The sequence below is a fragment of the Pinus tabuliformis genome, chromosome X (assembly GCF_031772625.1).
Source record: "Pinus tabuliformis cultivar Carrire ecotype Pingquan chromosome X, CPIR1, whole genome shotgun sequence".
Taxonomy (NCBI): Eukaryota; Viridiplantae; Streptophyta; class Pinopsida; order Pinales; family Pinaceae; genus Pinus; species Pinus tabuliformis.
In genome coordinates this window covers 62,468,109-62,477,889 of record NC_142308.1, presented here as the reverse complement: position 1 = coordinate 62,477,889, position 9,781 = coordinate 62,468,109, and the positions used below count along the sequence as shown (strand labels likewise).

At 44.3% G+C, this 9,781-nt stretch overlaps 1 protein-coding gene across 1 annotated transcript in view; it reads right to left on the bottom strand.

Annotated features, from left to right (window-relative positions):
* Positions 1 to 387: 387 nt before the first annotated feature.
* The window catches only part of LOC149138331 (uncharacterized), a 30,704-nt gene continuing 21,310 nt past the window's right edge, over positions 388 to 9,781 (bottom strand). Inside the window, exon 2 of the mRNA XM_089450335.1 lies at positions 388 to 4,201. Coding sequence (XP_089306461.1) covers positions 388 to 4,201 — 3,814 coding nt within the window. The remainder of the gene's footprint in view (positions 4,202 to 9,781) is intronic.

Below are 9,781 nucleotides of genomic sequence, written 5' to 3'. Positions count from 1 at the left end.
ATGCAGAGGATATCTGCTGAGAGGATCTGAGGCTCGTGAGGGGAGAAGACTGATGATGCGAGGAGCGGAGTTAAGGGCCTGCTCTTAGAGGAGAAGAACCGATTTGGACTTTCGAGGGGATAAGACATGAGGGGAGAGGGGACAGGAGGAAATCGATCTCGGGCAAGGCGGGATCTGAGAGCAAAGATCAAATCTTGTTTCAGGATCGAGATGCGAACTCCAGGATGGCGGCGGCGGGGATTGACTGATGAGTCAGAGGGAAAATCACGAGAGGGGTGAGGAAGCAATGATCTGGGAGCAGAGGGAAGGACGAAGCCTATGGGATGATTGTTGATGCGATAGATTCCAGAGACACTGATCTTGCAAGTTGTATGACAGCTAGGAATCTTATGGAATCGCCCTGTCATAAGTTTCTTCATTCTCGCGGACCTGGCCTTGTTGCCTAGTAACCGCCTTGCTGGCTAAGGAGTCGGCCTCCGAATTGTTCTCTCTCAAGACGTGCCGGAAGGTTACAGCACCCAGATTTCTGATATTTTCCATGATTCTCCTTCTTATGTTGTTGAGGCCTGCCTTGCTGAATTCCTTACCTGTGACCATGGCTGAGATGAGAATGGCCGAATCCCCGATAATGATGGCGTTCTTTAGGCCCAATCTGGAGAGAATTTCGGAGCCTAGAAATAGACTGTAGGCTTCCGCTGTGTTGTTCGAGGCCTTACCAAGTCCCCATTCATAACTGCAGATGGGAATCCCCTTTTGGTCTTTAATTGTGCCTCCTGCGCCTGCTTCACCGGGATTATTTTTTGATGCGCCATCAAAGAAGAGAAGGGGCCTGTTTTGGTTAGAAATCCACTGTCTTACCTCTTCTTTAGTTCCCCTGAGTTTCCAGGTGGAGGTCTTCTGTTGAGTTTTGTTCTGAGGAGGAGGGCTCTGCGAATGATTAATGTTGAAATTACTGTACCAATCTCTTTCCTCTTGTGTCCAATCCGTCTGGTCTGGGGAAGCTATGAAATTGGCGCTGACTGCTTCAACAATGTTTGCAAATGTCTTTGCTATGACATTGTCTAATTTGGGCATTTTGTTTTTGAAAACGTACTTGTTCCTAGCCAGCCAGAGGTTCCAGCATAATGTGGGAGGGATGCACTTCCAGACCCTAATTAAGTTATTCTTACCCTTTCTTGAGTAGGGGAAATCTTTCTTCCAGTTCTTCTGCAAGTTTTGTATCTGATCGGGGAGTCCCCTGATATCCAAAGGCCTTGTTATCTGATTCCAACATCTTTTGGCGAAGGGGCAGAGAAGGAATGAGTGCTGGATAGACTCTTCCTCTGAACGGCAGAAACAGCAGATCGACGGGCCTTGTATACCTCTCTTCCTCAGATTCTCGGCTGTGAGAATTTTCCCTTTTAGGAGGGTCCAGTTGAAGTGTTTTACTTTTGGGAGGCATTCGTTCTTCCATGCAGCTGTGTGAAGATTCCATTTTGGTATGGGGATTGAGTTTTGCAGAGATTTGTATCCTTCTTTTACTGAGAAGGGCCCTCCACCAGTGTCCCAGATGTACCTGTCTTCATTCTCCTTGTTGATTGGTGCTGATCCAGAGAGAGAGAGCTTCAGGGTAAGCCAGAGGTTTTTGAGGTCCTGCGGAAGTTGAAGGTTTTTCCATGTAAGCCACCTGTTTTGGTTCCACAGAGATATGTCAAAGAGTGTGAGTATCCGTCTTTCCTCCATCCACTCTTGCAAGGGCCTAAGATCTTGAAGGAGGTACCTTGGCTTGGAGTTCATTATTCTATCAGACCAGATTCTAGTGTTCTTTCCATTGCCTGGGAGTTTGGAGACGTTTTCTCTGAAATGTGCCAAGACTTTCTTGATGAGGCGCCACACCGGAGTGCAAGGCCTGTCAGCTATTGTATCAATAAGGATGTTGGAGTTTGGACCTCTGAGATATTTCCTTTTGATTGTCTCCACCCACCACAAGCCGTTTCCTGTGAGGATCCTCCAGATCAATTTGAGCCCTAAAGCCTGATTGGATAGACTTGGGATTTTTATGGATAGACCTCCTTTTTCATAAGGAAGAGTGACTTGTTCCCATTTGACGAGGCTGAATTTCTTCGTGTCCTGTTTACCTCCCTGCCAGAGGAAACTTCTCATGATGAGTTCCATATGTTTGTGGATGCTAGCTGGAGCCATAATGATCGCATATTGGTAAATTGGGAGACCTGAAAGAACAGACTTTATGAGGATGGTTCTGCCAGCTAAGTTTAGCCAAGAGGCGCCCCAGCTCAAGAGAAGGCCTTTCATCTTTTCCATGTGGTTTGTCCAAACCTCTGCTTTAATGTGTTCCTTGGCCAGGGGCAGGCCCAAGTAGGGAAAAGAGCTCCAGTTTTTTTGGAGAGGTATGTCTAGAATTTGGGCTATCCTCTGCTGTATCTGGTCGGGCACATTCCAAGTGTACAATTTACATTTTCTGTTGTTCAGTTTGCCTCCGGAAGCTTGAAGGAAAGCATCCAGAACTCTTTTAAACCTCCTAGCCATCAGACTGGAGCCTCCCCCGATTAGTAGAGTGTCATCCGCAAATAGCGAATGGTTGATCTCCTTGATTCCTCTTTCAATGCGGATTCCTGTGATTTCTTTTTTATTGCGAAGGTTCTCTAGATGAATACTCAGAGCTTCCGCCATGATGATGTAAAGGAAGGGAGAGAGGGGGCAGCCTTGCCTCAAGCCCCTGGAGCTTCTGAAGAAATTGCTAGGGCGGCCATTGATCAGCGGGGCAGTCCATGGGTTGGAGATGCATCCGCTGATGGTGCTAATAAAGTTGGGGGAGAAGCCAAATTTTTTTAGGACTGCATGTAAGAAAGAGTGGTCCACTCGGTCGAATGCGTTAGCCATGTCCAGTTTGATGATCATTCCACGTTCTCCTCTATTGTAGCTGCTGTGAATGGCTTCCTGAATTAAAATGACATTATCTATAATCTGCCTCTTAGGAACAAAGCCCCCCTGGTTCTCTGAAATCAGAAGAGGAAGGAAGTTCTTCAGCCTATTAGCAATTATTTTTGTAATAATTTTGTATGAAACATTGCAAAGCGAGATAGGCCGGAACCTATCGAATGATTTGGGATTTGCCTCCTTGGGAATCAGTGCTATATGCGAAGATTTTGTGTTGTCCCCCAACTTATGTTTTTTGAATACATTTTTTACCATTCTCACAAAATCTTTCCTTATGGTTTCCCAATGCTGCCTATAAAATGCCACTGTAAAGCCATCCGGCCCTGGGGCCTTATCTTGCTGCATGTTGAAGGTGGCTTCTTTGATTTCTTCTACTGTAGGCTCTTGCTCCAACTTGCGGTTGTGCTCCTCTGTGATTTTACTCTCTATTACACTTAAGAATGCATCGCTGCTATGTTGTTGGGGATCTGCCGAGAGAAGAGCCTTGAAGTGATGATGTGCTGCGTTTTTTATGTCTTCTTGCTCCTTCAGCTCCCTCCCTTCGACTTCTATTTTATCTATCTGATTGCTTGCCCTTCTAATTTTAACATTATTGTGGAAGAATGAGGTGTTTTTGTCCCCTGCTTTCAGCCATAAGCAGCGAGACTTCATCCTTTGTTCCTCCTCTTCTATACGATTTTGCCTGTAAAGCTCTTGATACATGTTCTTCTCCTTCTCTAGATCTTCTGCTGTATGTTGCATCTGCTCTTTTTCTTTATGCCATCTATCCATTTCTGCTATCAGTTCTGTTTTCTTTTTTCTGTCCTGGATTGCTTTCTCCCGTGCCCATTGCTTTATTGCAGTCCTGAGATGTTTTACCTTTGTTTCCCATACAAAATGGGGTGAGCCTATAACTTCGATTGCCCACTGTGTTCTTACCAGGGTGCGGAATTCCTCATTGGAGTCCCAAGCTTTGTTGTATTTGAACGGGAGAGGGCCGAAGTTGATTCCTTTATCCAAGGTGAGAACCACTGCCTTGTGGTCCGATGCTGTGCCATGAATAATGTAGCTCCTGATTGCTTGGAAATGTTCAGCTACCCCTTCCTGGATTAGGATCCTGTCTAGCCTTTCTTTTATGTTATGCGATCCTGTTCTCTTATTAGTCCATGTATATTTGCCGTTTGACAGTGGGGTGTCGATCAAGTTGAAGAGCTGAATGATGGCTTCTAGCTTGTCTCTCGATGGGTCTGCATGGAAGTTCCCGCCATATTTTTCCTCCACCTGCCTAATAAGATTCAGATCTCCCCCCAAAATTAAATTGCTGCTGTGGATGGAGGAGAGATCTGCTTCTATCGAGTTCCAACAGCTGACTTTATCTCTGTAATGGTTAGGGGCGTATATATTGTAGATGTGGTAAGCTTCTTGATTACTTTTGTTCCTTAGATCTGTTCTGATCCACCAGTTGCATAGCAAGGAGTTGGTGATTTCCCACTTATTTTTGTTCCATAGTGTTCCTATTCCTCCTGAAGCCCCGTCTGAACCTTTTGAGATCCCTAAGAAATTTTTGAATCTTTGGGTTTGAAGTAGAAATTCCTGCTCGGTAGTTTTGGTCTCCTGGATTAGGAGAATGTCTGGCTGTTCCTGAGTTATTAGATCTTTGATTGCTTTCATCTTTAAAGAAGAGTCGATCCCCCTACAGTTCCAAGAGACCAATTTCATTATTTACCGGTTGTGGGGTGGGATCCTGATTTCTCCTTGGCCTTTTCGCCGCTTCCTTTTGGCTTGCCTAGGAATGAATCCAAGGGTTGTTGGGTGCCAGTTGCCATCTCTTTGGCTGTTGTTTCATCCCTTAGCTCTTTATTCGATTTTCGTCCAGGTTTTCTCAGAGGTTCTGAGGGCTGGTTGGCTTCTTTGGCTTTGTTTCTAGTGAGAATTCTTTCGATGGTAGAAGGGGGGGAGGGAGGAGGGTTAGAGCACAGAGGGGTTGGGCGGGGGGATTGAGGAGGGGAAGGTGGGACTTCTTCAGCTAGAGATTCGAAGGGGTTGGAGGAGGAGGGAAACGCTGAAGAGAGAGGGGGAGGAGGGGTTGGGAGATTTGATACCGGAGGGGCTGCGGAGCTAGTACCCGGATTAGAGGATGACTTTTTCCTTTTTACTGCTTCCCATGGTGCTTCTGCATTTTCCTCGTTTTGTTCTGCTTCATTAACTTTTAACTTGCTACATCTATTGGCAAAATGACCATACTCATGACATACCTTGCATTTGAAGGGCAGCTGTTCGTAGTCCAGCTGTTGGATGTGCATCCATTGGTCCACCTTTATCTTGATGGCTTCTGGCAGTCCTTTCCCAAGATCAAATTCGACGCAGATCCTTGCGCATGCATGCATGTTCTCCCTCGGTTCTGATCTGTCTATGTATTTTCCAACTGCATTGTCGATTGCTTTTACTGATTCATCCCCCCAGCAATGCAGAGGCAGGTGAGGGAGGCGCACCCAAACCGGGACCGCGTTGGGGATGTCCATTTCCGGATCAAAATCCGGTGTCCATTTGTTCAGGTAAAGGCCTCTTGTGTCCATGAAGTAGGGTCCATTACGGAAGATGAGATGCTTGTCTTCTTCGGTCTCGAATAGAAAGGTAAAGTACCCTCGCCCACAGAATCTGATGGCGATCTTTCCCTGGATCATAGAGATCCAGTTGCGCTCCACCCATTTTTGGACAGTTCGAGGAGAAGGCCAGACCTCTTTCCGATAGATCTATTGCCGATTTCCGAGGGAGAGAAGGAGGTAGAATCACCTCAGGGATTTCATCCAACTTTTTAATGAACTTTGAGAAGGAGGGGTGAGGTCTGGAGTCTGAGATCTTTGACAGGAGGGAGGCGAAGACAGACTCGGGGTCAGAGGCAGGGAGGGGGGAGGCGGAACCTGCCATTGCAGGCCCGCAGAGCGCAGCAGAAGGCCAAGGCCAACGGGAGGACAGAACCCCGCAGGAGGGATCCACGCAGGGCGGAGGGGGCAGGCAGCTGCCTAGCCAAGCTCAGCCTGGGGGCGGAGGCAGAAACTCAGGGGGGCGATCAGAGATCGCGGGCAGCCATTCCCGCGCGCAGCCGCAATAGTGGCTATGTAATCTACACATGGCACAATGATTAATGCTGGAACAAGGATGAAATGGAGGTTAGGGGATGAGAGGCAATTAAGGATCCCTCACCCAGCCAAAGAGGGAAAGTGAATGAAGACTATGTACGAGTAATGAAGGATTCCTAACTAGCATTCAGAAATGAGAAATAGCTTAAACATGATCAATTAAGCATGCATATCCATCACTAATTCAGAGGAAAACATAGAAAAGTTACAAGAATTCAGCACAGAGGGCATGAAAGCCAGTTCTGATCTATTCCTTCTTCCTGCAACTTAGATTATGATATATAGATGATACAGATACATATAAACTAATAAACAGAGGGAGGAAAGACTTATTGGACCATGAGCAAGCACGAGAATTCCATATCAAACTCTTCAGCCATTGAAAGCACAACCAACCTTTTCAGATGCAAACATTCCAGCAATCTTTGATTACAGAGGTTCTCAACATATATAGCGCAAGTCTTGGAATGAAAGATACAACCAACCAACCCTTGAAACAATTCACAGGGTGGTATAAATAGAGAAAATATCTAAAAAATATCTACAACAACATATCTAAAACAGATCTGGAGAAATGAATGACTCTAACCTAACATTTATTGAAATAAATGCTAAAAATATCTCTAACAGTTGCGCTGGAGGCAACAACTTCAAGAATAAATTAATATGGGTCCTTTGTTGTGATGCGTTGGCCATTTAGCCATAACTGCGCCTTGGGAACTTGCAGCGCTGCCCTCAGGTGTCTTTATACACTGTTTCTGCAATATCTGGGCTTTAAATCCTTTTATCTGCACCTCTCAAGCGGTTATGCTGCTCTTAGGTGGCTTTAAAGCTCATAAATGTGATCTGGTGAGCTTTAATGGCTCAAAAACTGCTTTTTTGACTTTGTTTGGGGCCTTTATTATTCATCTGCATTGGCGCTTTAAATCTCCCACTGATCTTTCATCTGATACTCTTTGCCGCTTCCTCTGATACACTTTCTATGAACCTGGGCTCCTTCTTGGCTTCTGATATACTTTGACTGTCCCATCGTCCCTTTATGGCCGCTGTTCAGCCCAAAGAACTGTTGTCGCGCTGTCTGCTGCCTTAGGAGCTGCTATCGGCGCTTGGCCGATCAAAAATGCCTTCAAACTGATAAATTTGCAATAACAGGTGGAATAGTGGCATTTCGAGGCCAAATCATGCCTTTTGGAAGTATTTCGGGCCTGGAGCGATCTCATATAACCGAGGAATGCCTTGTTTCTTTTGCAGCTGTGGTGGGCGCGGGCGCCGCATATAAAACCATGAAAATGGCCCTTTTTCTTTAAAACAGGTAAACATGCCTTAACACATGAAAAATCCATCAAAAATGAGTTGGAGCGATTACTGTTGCCAAAAATAGATCTGGGCCGTTGGATCCAACGCGGGCCGATCCAACGGTTGGCGCTAAATCGGCGATCGGCGGATTGCAAACCATAATGCCTTCGACATGCGATATGCTTGTGGACCCGAAATGCTTTATAGGCCCACTTTTTATGGATTTCGGGTCCGGCCCATCGGCAGACCCAAATCGGCGGAGTTTAATAAAAATGGGTCTGCGGACCCGAAATCTTTATGCGTCGCACTTTATGTTATTTCGGCTCCGCCAGTCAGAGCCATATATGGGGGTGATACAAATAAATATGGGTCATTGATCTGGGCAGGGGATGATGGACGTATGCGATCTAATCGCAATATCGCTATCGGTGGGGACCGGGGGTCAAGGCTTTATATATGCGCACATATGGGTTGCGATACGCCGATCGGCGAAATCGCAATCGGAATTTACCAATCGGGCTCACATATATATATAGATATATATATATATATATATATATATATATATATATATATATATATATATATATATATTGTTTTAACACATGATTCCCCCTCCCGACTGCAATATCGCATCAGAGGGGGTCCAAAAGGAACCCTTTTGCAATCGGAGCAAGGTTTTTGCACAAAATGGAGGCCTTCTGAAATCAGAGGAGCATTTCTTAATATTTTGAAGGGATTCTAAGGCATCGGAAGGGGTCTGATAGCCTTAAAAAGAGGAATTTCATACCTTGGAAGGATTCCAAAGGTACTTGAGAGGGGTTTTAGGCCTTAAAAGGGATTTATGCCTCGGAAAAGGTAGAAACAAGGCCAAAAGATGGATTTGTACATTTGGAAGGAGATTTTATGCAATGGAAGAAGTCCAAATGCATTTGGAAGATGGTTAAGGAGGAAAAAGAGGGTTCTCGCCAAGTTTCAGGCAAACTTAGTAATTCCCAAGCATACTTATGGTTATTTTTCAACCAGGGGGAGGGGATATGTATATAGGGGAGCTATTTAGTGCTTTTTAAGTAGGGGGGAGGGGGGCAATAGATAGGGATTTACATAATAAAGTTAGAAGTTAATATGGATTTGTAAAGAAAGCGTTAAGTATGAGCAAATTAGGCTTTTAAATGGGAAATAGGACTTGTAGAAGACATATGAACACTCCTTAAGTAAAGCAGATCTTTACTAAGGCAAATGATATGAAAATGATGAATCTAAGAGATATCAAGCAAATCTTGACCTCTTTGGAGAAGTTAGTGAATGATTTGGGAAAGAGAAGAAGGGGAAGTTAAACATGCCTCGCTTGAATTGATCCGAACGGAAAACTGCCTTATATATGTGATCTGAAGTAAAATATCACTTTGAAACACAAAAATGATCACAAATCAACATTCTGCAACCTCAAAACTACCTACCCAGCCTACTTACCTAGCATTTTATCTTCTTTTTGGTTTGGGTGCACTTGAACTAGCAAACCCAGCTTTTCAATTTTTCTTTTTGCTATCCTCCTATCTAAATCTACCCTTATTTCTTCCGGGGCTCAGATTAAGCTGATGAGCATCCTTGTTTCTCTACCTATCTACAAATCTGCTAAGATTAAACAGTTTGGACAGATATTCATTCTTTATATTCTACAACAAGAAATTGAAACCTAGGGAAGCCAAGATTAAGCTATTTGGACTTCCCTTAATTGAAAAACTCATCAAAATGGATTAACTCATCAAAATTTGGAATACAACAGTGGCAATTAGACTAGCACACTCTCATGGCCTCTTCTTTGGCCTCTTAAGGAAATATGGAACATTGCAGCATGCAAAGTATGACATATTTGGCATGTAAAAATGTCGATCATGAAAGATGAATACCTTTTGCAACAGGAGGCTAACAGTGGCTCCACTTGGGGATGACTTTTCCTTGTGAAAAGCCAAGAACAGCGGGTCAGATGGCCTTGTATTCAGTTGTTGTTGTATTCTGCAAAAATTCCTTTGGCTGGCTGCCTTATTAATCCTACCTACTTACCCTAACTAGCACTTACTTTGTTGTTAGGTGAAATGAAATAACCAATGCAGCCACTTAAGTATTATAAACATGAATGATCTTTGTTGCTTGTGTTTGCTGGTACTTGAAATGGAGATCTTGAAATCTGATATGGCTTTGTTAATATTTTAGAAGATCAAGAGACTGTTGATCTCCTTCGCTGAATCTAAACACTGTACAAAAGGGTCCTGCAATATATATTCACAATTGTTGAGCTGAACTAAAGAACTGTACAAAGGTTCAGGATTGCTATCATGCCTTGGAATAGGGGGACTATCAACCACTTGATATTGAACCTTGCAGCCTTCTAGTGGAGAAGAGCACTAATTTATTTCATCACTCAGCAT